Genomic DNA, 20,895 nt, shown 5'->3' with positions numbered 1-20,895 from the left:
AGTGCAAAGGCATTTAAGAGAGTATTTTTTCTCTCTCACATTTGCTTTGATGAAATATAATAACCTTTACACAGAAACTGGCTGGGATTTCACCTGCAGTGAAACCTGCAGAGTTATAAGCATGAATTTTGGTGAATCAGAATTAAAATTAAATCTTGCTAAGCAACATCCTGCCCCCAACTTTTGAGTCAGTCAATATTGGCTGAAGTCTTCATTTAGCTCTATGGAAGTACCTTTTACTGACATGACCAGAATATCTCAAATACTGATGTAAACCGATGTAAACAAAGACAGCATCACATGCCATAAGTTTGCACCTTTATTTTTTAAAAATGAAATAGTCAAAGTACTTTCTTTTTCAAATATCGACACATAATATATTAACTTTCAATATTTACAGTGTGTTGCTGGGATGTTCTTGTAGAAAATGCATGCTTCTGGTCTGAAACCCAGAGCAAAATGCATCAGACCATTTAACTGCAGCCATATAACATAAACCTGTACAGTATCCAGTCACTATTCAGCACAGGAGTTAGAGCAGGAATAAAAAAATTGGGATCTATTGTTTCCTAGCAACGAGGCTGAGGCCATTATAACACAATTTCTGTAAGATCAGAACCTCTAACTGGTGTTAGACAGAAAGTGAAGATCTTGGCATACATTGTAAACATTTTTTACTGTTGATGAGAAAGCTAAAAAGGAACATTACTTTGACATATATTGTATGCTATGCTTCTCGTTCTTGTTTATTGACACTTCTGCCAGAAGAGTATGAAGATTTTAATGTTTTATCATGGTTCATACAAGTAAAATACTGTCAAGGACACAATCTGATATACTAACATTTATTAAAAGGCTAAAGTCCACCACGAGATCTAAGGAAAAACTGGAAATTGTCAAACACGTTTCCTTAGACAAATAATGGCAGGTGACAAATGCCCAGACAAATCCACAGCGAGTCCAACTCCACCATTCCCAGTTTCTGCCTGAAGTGATTCCTCTGGCAGTCAGGGTGCTTTCTACCTGGTAATGTTTTGTATCAAGGAGAGGTTTCGATAGCAGCCAGCGTTTGATGGGCAAACCCCTGGGGCTGTTGGTGCAGCCTGAGCCGGGTGTCACCCGGGTGTCCCCGCGCCCGGCGAACGCCCGGACACACGCACGGACACCCCGGGCACTGCCCGTCTCCTCTGGCCCGGCTGAACCACGAGCTCCTCTGCCTGAACCACCTTCCCTTCTGGAACAGCACCTTGGCTTCCAACAGAGCCCACGGCTCACCTTGGAGGAGCTGCTGCCCCTGCCCAGCCCTGGGGGGCTCCGTGGGCAGGGGGTGCAGGGTGGGACCCCAGAGCACGGCCAGGGCACGAGGCCACCTCTGCCCAGTGCCAGCCGAGGGATCAAACCACAGAGCTCAAACCAAAGAGCCAATGTGTGTGTACCCACTTCCACATTGACCAGTTCATATATATTTATTTGGCTATGTTCTACATAGATATCTATATATATATATTTATAACTTTGAAATGTTCTAGATTTAATAAATAAATATGAAAGCAAAGGAAATGTTACTTGTACACACTATTTGTGTGGCGGTCATAAAAAATATAGCATGTATTTCTCATGGTAGGTACTTTGCTACAGGATAGTGTGCAATAGTGGATTTTATTTATTTTATACTTTATTTTAATTATTTTATTTAATTTTTCCCTCTTTCAGAGCCTTGTTTGCAGTGCAGAATGCTAGCATCAAATTATCTGATCTAAATAACAGTAAAAATTTCCATGCTATTGTTTTTCTTTTTTCTCAATTGGGTCTCTTTGTTATAGTGCAAAATACAAAATTAAAAAAAAAAAAAAGAGAAAAAGGAGAACTATATTAAAAAACCCCAAACCCACTGAGAAATTGCTCTAACTACTCAGAAAAAAAATGGAGACTGAAATATTCCCTGCCTCCATCTGAGGTTGTTGATGAACAAGACGGTCCAAAGCTATTTGTTCATGTAGTTCTCACAAATCACTGCTGGCTGGCCCATGTGGAGCTGTGATATGACTTCAATCTTCCATGCTTGCTCTTTCAGCAATAACTTGTTTCTTGAGCACTCATCTCAACACATTTATATTTAGTTTCCTAAATTTAAGAAACTGCTATGACGAAGGCATTTTTTTGCTTTTGTAACTGGGCCATGTAATGTCATGTGACTCTTAATGAAACCATATTTTCATAAGAAATATTGTTCAAAATGCACCTTAGACTGCACCCAGGAAATGGGAAAATGCCAAATCTACTTTCAAAGACAAACTTTTAACACATTTAACTCTTTGACCTTTTGGCATAACATGAGAACAACAGTAATCAAGGCAGTATTAAAAACCACAGCTGTAGGTAATACAAAGTGCATTTCCTGCATATAATACAAATATAACTTTAAGAAACTAAAGGCACAAGCTAACTAAATATGTATTACATACTAGAAATGCACTGTTCAAGGTAACTCTAATAGCTCCAAATATTTGTTTATAATGGATATTTAAAGCAGTTTGAAAATGATCCTCATTAGTGAATTGCAAAAAAGTATAATTGCTTAAAATATAAGTAAAATAGACTCTAATATTGACATCTTGGATCAGTGATAAAATACATCATCACATTTATGAATGCACTCTCTATATACAATTCATAAATTATTCTTCCATTGATTAAAAGTGTATTAGAGGCTCAAGGATTTGAAGGTCCATTTTTAGGCTGGTGTGGAGGTATTCAAATTCTCTGTGATTTGATGGAAAATTACAGAAATCGGAGCTGTCAAACCTGGATGTCGCCAGCTCCCTGTTCTGTACGTTAGTTAATGATGAGCCTGATCACAATGTGTATGTGCAGATTTTGGTCCACAGGTCGCCCTGGCTGGGGACAGATGAGGATTTCAGGGGCCAGGCTCCACCTCAGCCTGATCCTGCACCCTCAAAGCTGCGCTGGCTACCAGGGAAGCAAAAGGAATCTGGGAAGAGACTGTAATGGGCTGAGGCTGAGACCTGAGCTCAAAGCCCAGGGCTCAGATCTCAGGTGGCAATTCAGGCTCATCTCTAACTTGGGTACAGTCTGCTCCACTTGCCCAAAAACAAAGGAAAAAAGAAAACTGAAGGGGGAAAAAGACAGAAAGATAAAGAATGCACTTGGTTGGCTTCTGTAAATATGAGCAGAAATTGTTTCAATATATTTACTATGTTTGTTCTGAAAGAAATGTGCAATAACTTCATTCTTACAGATACACAGGCTCTATAACAAGACTTCTAGATCCCTCTGGAAAGCTGCTTGCCCGTCCCCCCCTCCCTGTGTGCCTGGCTCACCTCCTGAAAATCAGGTCTTTTAAAAATGACAAGCTGGAGGAAGGATCACCTACTCTGCTATGAAGTAACTGTGCCAGTAGTGCATGTTACCTTGGGAAATAAAAATTTCTGTCCATGCAATATAATGCTTTTCTATGTGCTCTAGATATTGAGCTGAAAAGTGAAGAGTCATCCCCGAAATGTTCTATGTTTATCAACATATTTACTATCCACACTTAGGTTCATCAACTCCCAACCCACCAATCTTCTTCAGACTCGAAAAAATTAGTACTACAACAGGATTATTAATTTGAGATGAAAAGAATGTGATGTCTAAACCCAACAACACTGCACCTTCCAAATCATCTGTGTGAAGACAAGTCCTGGCCCAGTGACTACGGACAGGACTGATGATGCATGGCCTGACACTGCTCTATGAGGGCTCCCAGCTGGGGTGTCCCCAAAGCACTGGGTTAAAGCCCAGCCTGGAGCACAAATGCCAATGGAGAGCCTACTGAAGACTACAGTGCCCGTGAGCGCGCTTTAGCCACCCCATCTCTGGCTGAAGCCTGGCCAGCACGGTGCCACCAAGCAGACTGGCAGCTCTGTGTGTGCTGTCAGACCCCAGTATATCCCAGTGCTGAGAAAACCCTGGGAGAGAGGCCTGACATGCACGGGGGGACACAATGTGATGTTCAGCATGGAGCAGCTGGCAGGTGGCCATGGCTGAGCAAAGGCCATAGGAACATCCTTGTACCTACTGAATCCAACCCAAGTCAGATTTCCCAGGTTAGAAAATCCCTTTGCTTTTAACTGTGAGGAATATGTGTGGGGTTGGTGAGCAGCTGCAAAGTTTCCATATACAGTCTGGTTTCTGTATGCAATCCCTTGAACTTAGGGGAGATCTCACTGGGATAAAAGACACCCAGTAAATAAGAGTTGCAGAATCAGGCTCTGTAACCATTTAAATAACTGGTGAATTATTAAATCAACAACAACAAAAAACTTGTGTTTCTTTAGGAGAAGGCAGAGCCTGTGGCGCTTGCCCGTACCCCGCAGGGCTGTGCGGTGTCACCCTGGGCACCTCGCGCACAGGTCGCGCCGCTCGGCTCGCAGGACTCTGCTTCTGAAATTTTTGAATACTGCCACACAAGAACTAAAAATTGTCACTGTCATCTCTCAAAGAGTTAAACAAACGATATTAAAATACCATCTTCTGTCACATTTAAAGGCAGTTGGATATGTTTTTTCCTCTATATTTATATATACAGAGTTCTGATCTAGAAAAACCAATACAATAAACCATTTTACGTTTAAAAACAGGCAGTCTTTGGTGACGCAAAGGCAGAGATTTTCTTTGTTACCTTCTGCCTATTTCACTCTGTCTCATGAAGTGAATATTATTGGCACTGTCAGAAAGTTCGAGATACTGCTCCACAGATAAAACAAAATATCCATCGTAGCCTTGTACCCGCCCAGTGCTTAAAAGCTGCTGTTTCTCTCCATCTGTCCATGCCCGAATTCCTTCTTCCCCCTCCTGCAGCCGCCTCTGCTCCTTAGTCCAGGCCTGAGCCACGGCTCGCTGCCTGGCTATCTCCAGGACATGGTTCTTCTCCTCCTCCACCGTGGTTCCGTAGCGCACGTTGAAGCAGAGCGCGCCGTGCTGCAGCTGGATGTCGGCAAAGCGTCTAGTCCTGCCGTTGATCACCGACGTCATCTGCGACACCGTCACGTTGACGCCGTTCTCCAGGATGCGGCGCCCGCCCGTGCTGCCAATCAGGGCCAAATCTTCTTCCAAAGAGCCCAGCTTGATGAAGTAATGGGTGTCCCGGCCCTCGATGGTGAAATGCAGATTCTCCAGATAATGAGCGTTGTTGAGGATGGCAGCAATGCGCCGGCTGTCCTCGTTAGCCACCCCGATAATGTCAGCTGTCACTATACCGTCCTTTATAGCAAATTTGATGCCTTTTCCAAATACTGAAGGAACAGCTGCAAATCTCAGTTGCTTCACTCCTTCAGAACACTTGCCATCACTATACCTGGGCGTCATAGGAAGTTGGTCCAAGGATATAAAGTTTCGGAGTTGCTTTTGTAGCTCACATTGAATACCAAGGATAGTCTGGAAAAGAAAACATCAGTCAAGTTTGCAGGCAAGGTACCTCACCCTATTCATCTCTTAATTGCTTAGAATGGCTCTTCAATTTGTTTGGAAAGTATTGTGCACACCTACAGAACCTGGACATATGCACAGGCTTTTTAATTGCTTACAGTAGTGCTTTCTGTCGCTTGGATTCCTTCATTTCTAGGAAACAAATGCAAACAACCTATTTATCATAAATGCTATTTTTGTATTTGTTCTTTTTATTTTTCCTCCCCTTTGAACTGTTAGTCTAATGGCTGTTTTTTCAGCCCTTCGCAGTTCAGGGAAACCTGAATTCAAAGCTATGCCCTTTCATGTGACTCTACTTAGTCTCTGTGTGTTTAATTACATCTTCTGTAGAACTGTGGTAATGACTTTTATAGCCCATTCTTTAAGGAAAGCAGGTTGTGAAGGTCTTGAGACACTAGAACAATAGGCAAGTACATCACATCTGTCAATCTTGCTCCCCATACAGGCTAGAAGAAACCTCACTCCAAGCCCTTCTTTGTCTTTTAACACTATCACTACATCTTTCCTGTGCCTTGGAAAAGCTTAACATCTCAGTGATAATTTTCCATGGGCATGCTCCACATCTGGCATGAGCTCCAACCCTCCAGCCTTCTGCACTTGGTGAATGCTAACTGTCTTAAATGCTGGGAACATGAATGTGAGCTCTCAAATGTTCTATGCATCTCTTTCCTGACTACAATAGAAGAAAGGCATCTTTGCAAAATCATGTTTCTTTGTTAACAGATGCTCATATGCAGGATGCGAGTGCCTGCTCAGAATATCGGCAGTTGGTCCTGTTGCAGTCACACTGATTGCTGGACTCTGATAGCTGCTGTCTGGCTCTTTGTTACTGAAAACAAGCCCTGGAGTAAGGCTAAGATTTACAGACCCCTTACAAATCCATAGCAGCATTTCTGTTCCCTGCAATAATTATGCAGAGCTACTGACTTGTAAAGCTGTTTATACCCTCGGTGATTTTCCAGTGCTTGTGGCATCTTTGCTAACAAAGATGAAAATCTGCTGTTCTGGTTTTTTAATTCCACAAGATTTTCTGTGGAAAATTTTTCTGATTTTTTTTCAATATTCACAACAAATACTTTTACCCTTTTGTGTATTCTGCGCCTCAAATTTGGTTATTTTCTCTATAAACAGCTGCAGATTTTCTTCACTGTGTTGCTAAAAGCTTCTCCTTGAACCTCTCCCCCACTCTGATGACAGTACATAATTGACAACATTAAAGTTTCCAGCATTCTTAAACAATTTGCTTTGCCTTATAAGTTAAAAGATATAGTCACGTTTTTTCCTTGGTATCCAATATTTTCTATTAAAACTCTTTAATTTAGTATTAAAAGCAGCTGAAGACAATGTTTGCTAACCTTTCCAGGATCCCACTCCTGGGTTTTTGTTTGAAGCTGTAGAAGTTCGTATGTTGTCCCCAAAGCTTCTATCTCTGGTTTTGGGAATCCAGGCAGCACGTTGTGCAACTGGAAACCAAACAGCTCTAGCCAACTTCCAATGTCTACAAAACAAGAAATAGATGCTGGCAAAAAGGCTCATAAATCCTAGAAAAAGTGAGGGCTGTCTGCAGAAATTCCAGCTATGCAGAAATAATGATTTCACATCAATTTATGTTTCCTGCACTAGCTACAGCATTTACTGTAGCAAAGAAATTATTTGGTTTCAAAGCATAGCTATACCAAAATCAATAGTGTTCCTTCTATCTATTTGTAATAGAAAAAATTCAAATTAAGCTGCTTCCATTCTTCCCCTTATTTTAGCATTGAGAAAAGCAACAGAAGCAGCTATTAATTATTTTCTTGGTTACTATAAATGTTAGAGAAAACAGATCAAGCTCAGTAAGATGCAATCTATTAAATAAATTACTTCAATAGATTTAAGATTAGAGACTTTTTGCATGCAAAAGATTTCCGGAATGTTGAATCCATACTACAATTCAAGAGGAAGTTTTATTTTCGTTAGAGACATTTTCATGAGAGACGGGGTACTTTTACCTGTTGTATACTTAGCAACGTCTTGGATTTTGCCAACTGGGTAATTATTTTCAAACGAGTAGAGATTAAATGGTTGTGGGACAGCATTCAGGTGCTTCCATATACGATGATTTGGTGTCGTCCACCGACCAGCAATGACATCATAGTCACGCTGCCCCAGATGGACTAATTTAGTAAGGGGATCATAGAGTCCTCCATGAAAACCAATGATAACCTCAAAATCTGGATTGGTGTCCTGGTAGATCTCTCCATAAGGGGTGTACAAAATTTCTTTTATGACTTGGCCTCGACTGCTAAACACAGCTAGAGGCGTCCCAGTGTTATCGCAAGCAACATAATATTCTTCTCCACTGCTTAATTCCATTGCAATGAGATGACCTTGCAGATCATAATATAGGGATGTTATTTCTGAGCTAGTATGATTGTACAAGTGAGTAACTCTTATTGGGTTGGAGAGATCAGCATAAAAGAACTGTAAGTGTTGTCCTAGGCTTGATTTGCTTGCAACTCGTCTTCCAAGACCATCATAACAGTATTGCACAGTCCAGCCAGACACTTTGTTATAGGCTTTGTTCAGCAAACCATTAGAGTTGTACTCGAAGATCTCATTGCCTCTTTGCCTGAGAAAACCATCTTCGTCCATTTTATATTGAATTTCCCCAAGCCTGGTAATGCGATCTCTCAGGTCGTATCTCAGAGGAGTGAGGCGCGCGCTGTTCCCGTGGCTCAGCAAGTTGATGTTGCCATTAAGGTCGTAGCTGTAGCGCCACTGGGTTTTATCATTCACAGACACAGTCTGGAGCTGACCATCAGCGTCATATTCGTAAAAATACCTCGTTATGTTGGCATCTACCCCCACACGTATGTCACAGATCACCATGCGACCCATGTTATCATACTGGATGGTCATCCAGTAAGCAATAGACTTGAGAATTTCATACTGAACTTCTATCACCTGACCATTGGCACTGAAGATTTTGGTATGCTTCATCACAGTGGTGGTTATCACTTGGTTTAAATCGTAGTTAATGACACTGAATTTCCCAAATTGTTCAGTCCTGCCAGAAACATCGACATAACGGTACAGATCTATGGGGAGGGGCGTCTCGTTGATCATGGCCTGCATGCTGGTGACACGGAAGTTGTTATAGCTGTAGTCAAATCTGGCATTTACAAGCCCTTCTTCACTAAACCTGAAGATTTGGCGACCAATAAGTGGACCTGTCCAAAACAAATATGGGAAAGAGGAAAAACAAGAATTATGTCCCTGGTTTACTTTACCCTACAGATCTAGGACAGACAGGAGACGACCTCAGGTGTGCCCTTTAGGCTTACTACTCCTTAGCTCTCTCAGAAAATACCATTAACTAAGAATATGTTAGACTGTTTTCTCACAAACCTTCATTAATGCTTGCTCTACAAATTATTTATATTTTATTAATATTTGTTTAAGTGAATGCTGTTTTATTCATAATTATGATTTCTGTTTACTTACAAGATAATTCTAAACTAAAATTATTTCGCATGGTGATTTTCTTTTTCATGTAAGCAGTCCTTTTGAATTTATATTATATTACAGTGCAAACAGGGAAACTTGAAAATACAAACAATAAACCAACTTGATTTAGTATTTAGCAAATATCCACACAGAGGAATAAAACCAACAAAACATCCTAAGAGCTATTCCATACCAAGCAATAAAAAGAAAACTGTATTTCAAGTGGGACAGCTATATTCACCTATGGACACAGACACAGAGATATACACACATATTTTTCTAGCGAAACATAAAATATAAGAACTTGTAGACATAAAAATAATGGAATTTCACGCCAGGTAAGTGCAAGATCAGGGTGTTGCGAATGAGGAATGAGGAGACAAAAACTTTAGCAAAGCAGCCACACTTAGACAAACCTGTTTGCCTGTATCTGATGGTACAGATGAACCCATCGTGCATTAAATGTATTGTTTTAATAACCCCAGAAGACTCCTCGTAGGTGAAGGTGACTTGCGTGGTATCGTAGAGGATCTCGGAGAGCCGGGACTGTTTGGTGTACTTGTAGAGGACCCTGCGGCCCGTGCCGGGGTACAGGGTCTGCAGCAGCCGCCCGTCGCGGGCCAGGTCCTGCACGAAGGCGGCTCCGCTGTCGGGCGGGGTGTAGATGTTGCGGTAGTAGCCCACGGACAGCATGGTCTGCAGCGCGTGGCGCACCATGCTGGGCATCGTCACCGACTGCAGCGACTCCGACTGGTCGTACTCGAAGATGTAGCGCCGCTGGCTGTGCAGCAGGAGCATCACCGACTGCAAGCAAACAGCAACGGCACGGTCAGGGGGCACCAGGCACACGGGGAGCCAGCTAGGGAGAGCCTGCAGCCTATGGAAACCCTGAAACAACCACTCACTCTTGTAGTTTGTTCTTACTGTTTGTACAATTACAAGTGAAGCTTTCAGCTCCAGGAGACCTGGCCAGAAAGGTGGTACAAAACAGGAGGAGAAGCATAGCAAGTCTAGAGCTAAGGGCCTCCAAACTGGAAGGCAGATGTGGCTCTCAGTAGCATTTCAGCCTCATGCTGACTTGCTATGTCGCTTTGAAATATTTAGGGCATCCTCTCAGGAAGCCCTAAAAACAGAGGGAACCTCTTCCTCACACACAGGCACCAGCAGATGTGTCTAGAGGAGCTGGAAAGGGGAAATTTGTGCATGTACAAGGTGTTTAGCTTTTATTGGCATTCTGCTTATCTCCAGCACAGACCTAGCCCTTTTCCTGTATATCTGCATGGTCCCAGAGTTCATAATATCTCCATGCCTACAGATGGATGAAAATACTCTGCAGATTCTTTGGTGTGACTACTTCTGTTGCTTATTTTTAATGTTTACAAAGACTATAATTTCTGTACAGGTACTTGGTATTTGCCCTGTGTTGGTTAATTGTGGCTCATTAATGAAATCTGGCAGATGAATGTGAAAGCACATCAGATTTTTTCTATTGATAATTAAAGTTTGGGTTCTGTAGGCCTTCCCACCCACCATGGAAAGTTACAGTGTCACAGATCACAAGCTGGCAGGTGAACAGTCACTGTTGAAACAAAGATATTGAAAACACAGACTGAAAATCTATGGGGAGCTTTGTCACCTTGCCCCAGCTCTAGTAAGTGGCTTGGCTGAACCAGAGCACTGTACATTCCTTGCCTTGTCTGAGGTGTGCTGGAGCACCAACACTGCCCAGCTCTTAGCCCACAGCTCAAACCTACCAGGCACATAAGCAAATTTGTCAGGCATCTGCAGGACTGAGACCTCACACAAAACAAAGCCTTACATGGAACAGCATGACTCCTTTGTCAGAGAGTATTAGGGAAAGAAATCAGAAAACTAGGATCTTTTCCCCTCTAAGCTCAAAAATCTTCTCTGGGAAGAAAACACGTTAAGATCAGCCCTGCAGTGTGTTAAGCAACACTGGCCCTCAGCCAGTTTTCTCTAGCAAATAAACCAACTGCCCATTCAAAGGGCCAGAGATAGGCTCAGCCTTGGCCATCCTCTCTGCACCCCCAGCCCCCTGCCTGCCCAAGATGTGTCTCTTCCTGCCCTTGGCAAAAGACATCTGTCACCTGTACAGCACCAACATATGGCACTCCAGCTCCCCCTCTGCCAACTGGTGACAGCAGACCTTCACACCCAGCCTTTTCTATCACTTTATTGCTGCTCCACCAACCATTTCCAACATGCACCGTGTTTGTTTTGTTTCCACCTTCAGTCAAGAGTCTCCAGTCTGCAGTAAACCACTGGCTGAACTCTCTCCTAGCCCTGCTGTGATGCCTCTCTCTATATACTGCTCCCGTGCCTGTTTTTAAGCTGTCTGCCATTGACAGAGTATGAATAACAATATCAGAAACATCCCCAATATAACTTTAGTGCCCCTGTGTACCATTTTTACAGCACTTTGTAAAAGTGCTTTGGCTTTTTCACTATTGTCCAGGATAATAAAAAGATAGACAGTACAAGGGCTGGAGGCTGAGTATCCTCTCAAGCCTATTAGAGGATACCATAAAGAAAAAAAATTAATTCCCAATTCATCCTAATAACATTACAATAGATTTTTCAACACTGCACAAATTGGGTTCTAATTGTTTTAAAGGATTTCAGAGGGTAGCTCATAAAACATCCAAAAATCTGTCATTTTATTAAAGCAACCAGAGCCTGGTCAACCACATAATGATTGATGCCGTATGGCGTATCAAGACAAACAGCCAGTGGCCAATTACTGGGGGCTCTGCTGGGAATAGACAAATGCTGAGCATCACCACTAGATGTCATTTCTGTCCAACAGACACACACAGACACTCATCTGTTTTGTCTGCCAGATTTTGAAAGTGAGTTTGGAGCATTCAGGAGATTTTACAACAGTTTTAACTAATTCACAAAAGTGACCAAACAAGAGGAACTGAATCTCATTCTCAGTAAGAATTATTAACAACGCTAATGTTATAGTGCTTTTTAAAATCTTATTTATTTGAGCTAATTTTCTAAGGGGCAGAAATTTTTGAAGGTGTACAATTAACTCATCTAGTGATAAAAATGAAGAATTAAATAACTATGAATTGGAAGTGACCTATATAATTGATTTTTTTTTAATGTAAGGAATCATTGGGTCTTACAAGGCTTCAGAAAACCTTTAGCAATCATTACATAATTAACACAATGAGTTATTGACTTTAATGAAGCCACAAAGTTACATTTCAATGTCTAATTTTGACAGTGAATTAATCTTTCTTTGGCACAAGAAACAACAGTCACGGAAGTACATTAAATAGCTGGGAGATTATTGCCCATGGTGTGAATGACTTTCCATAATTTTAATGACAAGTTACTGCATTACCCAAGCTGCTACCTGAACCAGTAAGCTTTTGCCACTGCTTCTACAAGATCAGGATTTGGCCTTTTGTGTAGAATTCTAGAATAACGGTGTTAAGTTATATGACTTTATTTATAAGCTCATCATAAAGTAAGAACAAACAAAGTGGTTTGGAAAGATAAGAAGCATACATCTTTCCAAAATTACAGTCCATTAGGTCCAAAGAAAAAAGTAAAAGATTCCTCCAAAAGGCCCATTGCCCAAATATTTGAAAGCTGTCGAAAATGCCTGTTTACTTGTAATTTGCTAAAGAGCATACAGACAAAAAAAAGCCCTGACAAATTTATCTGAAACAAACTTCTGAAGCTCCTGGGGTTTGCCAATCTTGTTAACACATGCAAGAACCACACTGCATGCAGACAAGAAGGAATCACATTTCTATGCATTTTCCAGTCTTGATCATTTTTTTTCACTGGGTTAGGTTTAAGGTTTTTGAGGATCTTAAATACATTAAAAATAAGTACAGCAGAGTTTATCTTAAAAGTACACATTTTGAACTCTTTAATATACAAGTAACTTCAAAGTCACTGGATTTTCTGTGTGGATTTCCTCCTGTCAATGTTACCTCTTCTGCCCCACACCCCCCATAGCCTTTTCCTGTGGTTTACAGGTTCAGAGAAAATGTTCTGCTAACTCTGGGTGTATTGGATAGTCCAAGATGCTGCTATTTAAAAAATTTTGCATATGAGTTTGCACTGAGTTCTGAAAGCTTTAAAAATACAGACTGGCTTTCTGGTTTTGAAAGACAAGACCAAACAAAATGCTACTACAGATGAAGATGGTCCTCCTTGGTTTGTACAATATTTACCTCCATATTTTGTGACCATTGCCTCTAGACATACATGGAACTTACAATATTCAGGGAATTTAGATGCAAAGTCACCACAAAAGCAGAGCAATAAATTATTTCATATCAGTATTTCTCCCCAGAATGGCCCCCATAAATACTGCAGTAAGCTTTCTCACAGGATCAATCCTCCCTTGTTTAAAATACAACATTGAATACGTAAGCTTGTGCTCATGGGTTCCTAATTTTGGCTTGAAAGAACTGTTTGTGGGGAGAAAAAGTTCTCTTTCAGGACTGTTATCTTTCTGACTGTTATCCAGAGCAGCAACATGATTTTCAGCAGTTAGAGTGTCCTTTGTTCACTTGAACTTGGACTGAGATGGAAAAGTTGCTTTGATTTACCAATTAAACAAGCCTGAGGTGCTGATAACTTTCTTCAGAACTAAACTGTGTCAGGTTTGAGCAGGTGATATGTAGGTCTGAGCATATCCAGAGACATTTTTATCTAGTTATGTAATTCTATGCATTTTCTGTTTTAAAAGTCTTAAATACTCTTGCAAGAGGCAGCATTATAACATAGTTCAAAAAATTATATAATAAATATAATAAATAAATACAATATAGAAATTAAATATAATAAACCCCAATTTTTTTTTGCCTTGGCATAAACCCCACTTTTAAAATAATTTACCTTTTCTAGATATGTGTAACTCCATATTTTACCATCTGCCCATGTTCTGGAGACGATGTTCCCACTTGCATCATACTCCATTTTCTCAGTCCAGGTTCCTCTTTGGATGTAGGTGACCAATCCAGAGTGGGAATAAGTGATATTGACCTCATTGTACTTGCTGATGGGGGACCACAAAATGGGGCGTCCTGTCTGGTCGTACATGATCCGAAGAGTGAATTTCCGATGATCATCATAAATCTTCCCTGTTCTGGTCACGTGGTCAAAGTCAATGGAGAGCAGGTTTCTGTTGTGGGTCTGAACACAGAGGTACAGTACAGTAAGAACACAAGGCTGACAGGTCTGTGTCAGCCCTAATCAAAATGAGCAATGCTTTAACTTTGTGAGTTGGGCCTTAGTGAAGACAAGAAAAGAGAAAATATTCAGATGAGAAACGGAAAAATTGTTCCTTGCACTCAGTATTATTATATTTGGCATTACAAGATGTTTCCATGGTATAAACCCTCACCTCTGTTCTCACCTTTTCCTGAATTTTTCTTCTTTCTTCTCAGCTGTGGATTAAATTCTTGATTTCAGCCAGAGATGTGTAGTTAAATCCACACACTAAGAAAGATCTAGTATCTCGCATCCTCTCTTGAATTCTGTTAACACCAACAGGTCAGCTGGTGCTCTGGGACAGCCCCCACCGCCCAGGTCACACCGTGGTGCTGCAAAGGGCAGAGCTGACCCTGCTCAGCAGTGTCCTCACAAAGCCACCTCCCCCCCAGACTCTGAGAGCCAGCAGCAGCCGTGCCTGGTACTGGCCATGCTCCTTGCTGCTCTCACCACATCTGGGAGCAGCAACTGCTGTGTCTGACAGGTGGGACACAGCCCAGTGCTCCACTTGAAATCAAGTTCAGAACTGAGTCAGACTCATGAAGACAAAATACATTTATCCAGTGCTATCATCATCTTTACAGGATGGCATCTTTAGATCATTCAGTCACTGGGAAGTCCCTATTAAACACCATTTAAATCTGATAAATAATTTAAGGAACCATAAAATATTGTTCATTGACATGTCTTTTTCAGATCAATGCCCAATGTGCTTGTTGCATTAATCTACCACATTTTATCTGAACACTCTGTTCCCATGAATGACTTCCTGACAGCACAGACAATGCCAGTGCAGGTGTCAGCACAGAGTGGGGCTCAGTCCTTGCTCCTCTCTGAGACCAGGAGGCACAGGCACAGAGTAAAGGGTTAATAAACCCTGGTTAATAATTCAAGATGTGATTAGAATGAACATTTCTTTTTTGTTCTGTTTTTAGATACAAAATAATCACAGAATCTAGAAAAGCAGGTGTTCTTTCTTCAACTACCATTTCTGGAGTTTTATATACACACATGTCTAACTTTAATAGTGTTCATTTACAATAGCTGTAAAATACCTATATACCCCTGTAGACTGCTGTAACTATTACAATTTATGCTCTAATGATAGTTAAGGAGCCCAAGCAAAATGTGATGCTCAGTTCAACTATATTTGCTTGTATACAGACTGATGGTTTAAGTTTAATATGATATATTTTTAGCAAACTTCCTAAAATTTCTGAAATTTTAATTTTTCTTGGTGGAAAAATAACTGAAAAGCAAGCAGGAGGCATACCCTGTGTCTTATTCATTTATGTTCCATGTACATGTTTAATGTTCTTATTGCTATTACTGTCATTGTAGACTGCAGTTAGGAGAAAGAAGAGCCTTGAAAACAAATTGCTTGCAATCTGAATTTCAGAGACTATACAAAAAATAAGAATGAAAACCAAAGAGAGGCAGAATTAGCAGTGAAGTGGAAAGCAGCAGTAATTGAAAACTCACAGAGTTAAAATAAGGTTAAAATACTTTCCTTATATTGCACATTTTATGTCCCATTTGTTTACTTTCTTCTATTAAAGTGAAGTTTAACACCCTTCTCAAAGCAAGACAGGATCATAAATGGGTAGGAGGACTCATCTCAATGCTGCTATTGACAAGCTGATTTCAAATCCCAGTGGCTTCATGAGATGCCTCCTCCAAGATACATAAACCATAGCAAGGAGCCCCCTGAGAGTGGCTGGAGCTTGTGCTCTGCTATGAGCCAGGGAAAACTGGTTTCTGAAAGCAATGTCAGGCTGGAATACCAGCTAATGAAAATAGGGAGAAAATTCAGCTGATTTCAGTAATGTTAGAAGTAAATAAAATATATATTTATTCTATATTTTTAAAACATTTGTTGACTCTACTCCCATAAATTTTTAGCTAGAAATTTGCAGTGTAAATATCACATAAACGTGCACGTCTTTTGATTTAATTTCCACCCTGCCTGATATGTAAGCCAGATGAGATAATTGCATTCTTTCCTTGTCTGTGTTTTGGTTTGAGCCAATGCAAGCTCATACACCCTGGCAGAGGACTTGGTCCCATCTTTAGAATTTGCTGTAAGACTGGTAAATAAAGAGAGATCATTTGCTAAGTGCAATAATCAACATGGCTGTCAAAGCCTGAGTCTGCAGGACTTTTGAACTGAGGCCAGTGAGTTACTTTTGTTGTTGTTATTAAAAAACAAATTAAAAAAAAAAAATTAAGACTGGCCAAGCATTCAATTTTCAATTTTGTAGACATTCAGTTATAAAACCTGGACTGCATCCAATGCTACGTTCCTCAAGTTATGCAAAAGTCAGGAGGGAGCAGAGCTGCATTCTAATCAGTGTATTACTATGCATCGTGCTCCTCAGATTTAACAGCAGTCTTTGCTTCATTTTTAGAAGTCAATTAAAATAGCAGTTCAATTGATAAAAAAGAAGTCTTGCTAGATTAAGATTGATGTTAAAATGCCTGATTGTACATAGATTTATTATTAATATAAAATGCATACATGCCCACAGACTGTTTTATATATGTTCAGGAAGTGCTGGGGCAAGCAGTTCTTCACTTAAAGGAAACCTGTGGTTAATTTCTGTTTCCCACATTGATTTAGACCCTGAGATAAAGTTAGATGACTGTTCCAGCATTTCAGTTAACTTCTGTCCTATCTCCAGAGCAGGGAATTCACACCATGCAGAAATCCAATCTTTTAAAACCCAATATTTCCAGCATTATTCAGAACATGCTAACAGTGGCCTTTTTCCAAAACTGGAAATAAAACTAATAGAGTCACATGCTTTCAAGATTGTTGCTAATTGCTACTGGAATTAAAAAAGTTAGGACCAGGCAGATAAGGAAAAGCTTTATTCTCTTTCTTCTCTTCAAGTAGGTCATCCTTTATCTCATCCCCAGCTACCTGCCTTCTAATTTATACCTTTTAGCAGTCAAAGCCATTTGTTTCACTGATGGTATCAGGACTGATTTCTAAGTAACATCTTTATACCTCATTTCTATGCTATTTTTTTCTCTCTTAGAAAACTCTTCCATTGTGCTGTTTTTTCTTTAACTGAGGGCTCCTGCAAGTCTGTTCATTTCCATTGAGAACTGCTCCAGTCCCCAGAGCTTTTCTTTACATGTATTTTCAAAGTTCAGCACAGTTCTTTCTGCCCTACATTGCAAGCTTTCTAACACACTTCCTATTGTGCCAGGCATGGCATATTAAGTATTTAAATACTTTATTTTAAAAATATAACTCACTAAAAGTTTTCAGAAGGTCTGTCCAGAATCGCATCCAGCATAATGACTTTCAATGATACTATTTTTTTTCCCAGCAGTACTCAAGGATCTGTCCACAGCAAGCACTAAATGCATTTCATTATTTGGTATACTGTTCCAAACACACTATAGGATGGTTCTTTTGTTCCTGCTGTGCTGCATTTCCTATAACCACCAAGAAAAGAGAGCTGTGTCTGGGTAGATTCCTTTGCTCTACTGTTCCAGCTCCTTCCATCTCCAGTGACTCCATTCCACCAGCATACCATGCAGGCATCTCAGTGCTACAGATGAACTCCAGGATCCAGATATTTCTGCTATTCTCCAAAGTCCTTCTTCATGGTCTTACCAGGCTCAGCAGTCCCTCTGTCCCTTTCTCTTGTGCCTATTTACATGGTGGCTCCTTTTTGCAGAATACAATTGGACTTGATGATCTTAGAGGTCTTTTCAAATATAAATGATTCTATAATTCTAACACTTCTCATCCTTTCCACTCTAAAACCCTCCTTTTAGAGGAACCTGTGCTATCCCACCAGGTTCCCTGAGAGCTCTCAGAACAACAGTCCTAGAGCTCAGTACAGCCAGGACTGCAATACAGGCACCTGGCTTGTCCTTCTGAGCAGGCAGGGGACAATTCCTAAGTCCTCTTGATCTTGGGTAGGTATAAAAAGGCACAGCTTACAGAAATAAGAAGGCAATGTTCAAGAGCTCTTTTGTTAGTGCATACTTTAGAAGGACAAAGAGTAAAAGACATCAGCATACCAAAATTATTCTTATACTTGTCTTTCACCTTCCATCCTCTCTCTGGATGAAAGTGAAGGGGAAGGAGGAGGAATACATGAGTGATTTGTCCACCAACAGCCTATTCCAAAGGCAGGTCAATCAGCTGACCTCTGGATACCCTCAGTGCTGCAATATTTCAATGAACATCTTATGTCTCCAGCCAGAATGCATTTAATGCATTTAATCCTGACCAATTTGTGAATTTCCTTTTTTTTTTTTTTTTTGTTTTTTGCCAGGCAGTGTTAAAGATCACATAAAAACAAGTGAAAATGCAAAAGAAACTGCAGTCAATTTCAACAACAGAAAATACAAACTGCATAATGGAGAAACTCTGCAAGATGAAGTGGTTGTATTAAACAGAATTGTGATGAACAACCAGTCCTTAGCAATGTAAGCAGAATAGATGACTGGTTAAATCCTTTCTGTTTACCATCTTTTTACATAAGATTCTTGTAGAAAAATGTGCCATACTGTTATTTAAGCACAAAGTTGCACAGAAAGCCTCCAACTAAATGGGCAACATGAGCCAAGGAAGCACAGTTTGGATCCTGCCATCTTAACATGTTTGTCACAGTGCTAAGTTCAGTTACCTCCCCAGACAGGGCTATGAGGCCTCACTAATTTAGAGAGGAAGGAGGCAGGAGGTGGGCAAGAAGAACTAAAAGAAGCTTCTGCCTGCTTGCAAGATCCTAAAAAGTAACTGTGACTGTCAAATCTGAACAATGCCCTTTCAAACAGGTGTTTTACATACAGTGCCCAGTCTGGCCAGATCTTCCAAGTCTTGCATTTTTGATTGAGCAGTTCAAAAGCAAACAGATGGTACGCTTAAAAAAATCTATAGTATCTCATAATCAAAATGAGATGGTTTTGATTTTGGTGGTTTTGACAATCCAGCGATTTTAATAACCATCTCTATATTTTCAGAGCTAACGGGTGTACCTTCAGACATAATTCCTATCCAGAAAGGTTGTAGTCAATAGCACAATATTTTTAAGGCAAAAATTCCCAGTTGTACTATTGGTACAGGCATTTTAAGTGGTATTCATGTGAAAACCAGAACTGATTTAATAAAAAACCTGTTTAGCAAAGTAGCAATCTCTTTGAGCCATGGTGTTATGTAATTAAATGCTAAATGTTGACCATCTGTCATTGTACTCACAGGTAAAAATAAACCAACGACGCAATGTTAAAGCAAGTCTTTCTTGGAGCTGTGGTGTAACCCAGCCAGAGGGAGTTGGGGGTTTCTGAGCATGTGGGAGAGGGCAGAATTAATACACAGCCTGTCTGGATACACAGGGAGGCTCCACATCACTCTGAGTCCAAGGAAAGACACCCAAAGTGTGTCCTGCAAGAGGCTCTGCCCTGGGCAGCGCTGGCACCCCTCAGCTCCCCCAGAATAAAAAGGGTTGATAGATCTGAGACATGCAAAAAGTGGCCCCAACTTTGCTGCTGTGCCAGAGTAACTATGCACTGTCCTTTGCTCATAGCTTCTTCCAAAGCCATAATTAAGTTCTTAGTTGAAAAAGAATGGGAAGAAAAGAACTAATTATGTCTTGAGGTCAAATCTTACAATCAAAATCAAACAGAGATCAAACATCCCTGAAACTGTTGGAGAAGTTTAGTTTTGAAATTCATGGCTGGGGCCCACCACTGATACAAAATTTTCATTCTTATGAAGTATAACATTTCAACATGATTTTACTTCAATGGCTTTCAAAGGGAACACTACACTTACACAAGAGGAAGCCTTACCCTCAGCCTTCTCTCAAATGTAGAGATATTGCCTTTGGTCTGCTCCCTCCTTTGCCTCCATTCAATGAGATTCGAGTTATGCTCTCCAGGAAGGGAGATATTGCACTTCCCCAGCGTGGGGCTGACAACCCCTGCTAGAATGTGAGGTTCTGTGTTCAGAGTGATTTCCATTCCACTGGCAAAGGTGACTCTCAGGGACCCATCTGGGCTGATCCTGTAGATGTTCTGTGTGTTATCTGTCAAAAAACAACAAAATTCAGGGAACAGAGAGAAGTGCAGATCTCCAGATTTATAAACCAAATTTTAGGCACAGCAGGGCTCAGTTTGTAACCCAGGGAGGTTACAGACAGCTGAACCCCAACCACAGTGTGAGTTTTGCAAGCTGTAACCTCCAGACCTTCCCAAGTGTGAAGAGCTTTTTATTACATTTGGCCTGATGATTTCCATTGTGAAGGTTTCCTGCATCAGGAATAAAGGATTTTTGCTTTCAGCTTAAAAGTGTGTAAAACCATAAGCTGAGTACTGACCATCAATATTGTGATGATCTTAGCATGTTGCAGGAAACAGGAAAATGTACAGCTTGAAAAACTGCATGAGTATCTGAGGTCAAACAAGAAAGCTGGTTTCCAAATATCTAGGCTGACAGCCAGTCTCCCATTTTCTCTGTGTCACTGTACAAAAAGCTTTTACTCTTCCCCATTAGCAGCAGAACCCAGGGCTGAGGCACAGGGATGATCAGCCACAAGGCTGAAGCTTGTGGTGCAACAGAACAACTGGGAAGTGACTGTGGCCAGAAAAATGAATGGATCAGCAGTGGTGGCACAGTGAGCAGCTCCA

General features: G+C 40.7%; 1 protein-coding gene across 7 annotated transcripts in view; it reads right to left on the bottom strand.

Annotated features, from left to right (window-relative positions):
• Positions 1 to 306: 306 nt before the first annotated feature.
• Positions 307 to 20,895, bottom strand: part of TENM1 (teneurin transmembrane protein 1) — a 775,300-nt gene continuing 754,711 nt past the window's right edge. For all 7 annotated transcript variants that reach the window (XM_054289924.1, XM_054289930.1, XM_054289929.1 and 4 more), the window contains 6 exons: positions 20,059 to 20,294; positions 13,870 to 14,166; positions 9,396 to 9,783; positions 7,482 to 8,702; positions 6,846 to 6,988; positions 307 to 5,439 (listed from right to left, as the gene is read on the bottom strand). In XM_054289924.1, coding sequence (XP_054145899.1) covers positions 4,681 to 5,439; positions 6,846 to 6,988; positions 7,482 to 8,702; positions 9,396 to 9,783; positions 13,870 to 14,166; positions 20,059 to 20,294 — 3,044 coding nt within the window. In that variant the 3' untranslated portion in view covers positions 307 to 4,680. The remainder of the gene's footprint in view (positions 5,440 to 6,845; positions 6,989 to 7,481; positions 8,703 to 9,395; positions 9,784 to 13,869; positions 14,167 to 20,058; positions 20,295 to 20,895) is intronic.

The sequence above is a fragment of the Melozone crissalis genome, unplaced genomic scaffold (genome assembly GCF_028551555.1).
Source record: "Melozone crissalis strain CALT ecotype California unplaced genomic scaffold, PUWL_Pcris_2 ptg000068l_1, whole genome shotgun sequence".
Classification (NCBI taxonomy): Eukaryota; Metazoa; Chordata; class Aves; order Passeriformes; family Passerellidae; genus Melozone; species Melozone crissalis.
The sequence above is the reverse complement of the archived record's forward strand: the minus strand, read 5'-3'. Positions and strand labels throughout refer to the sequence as shown.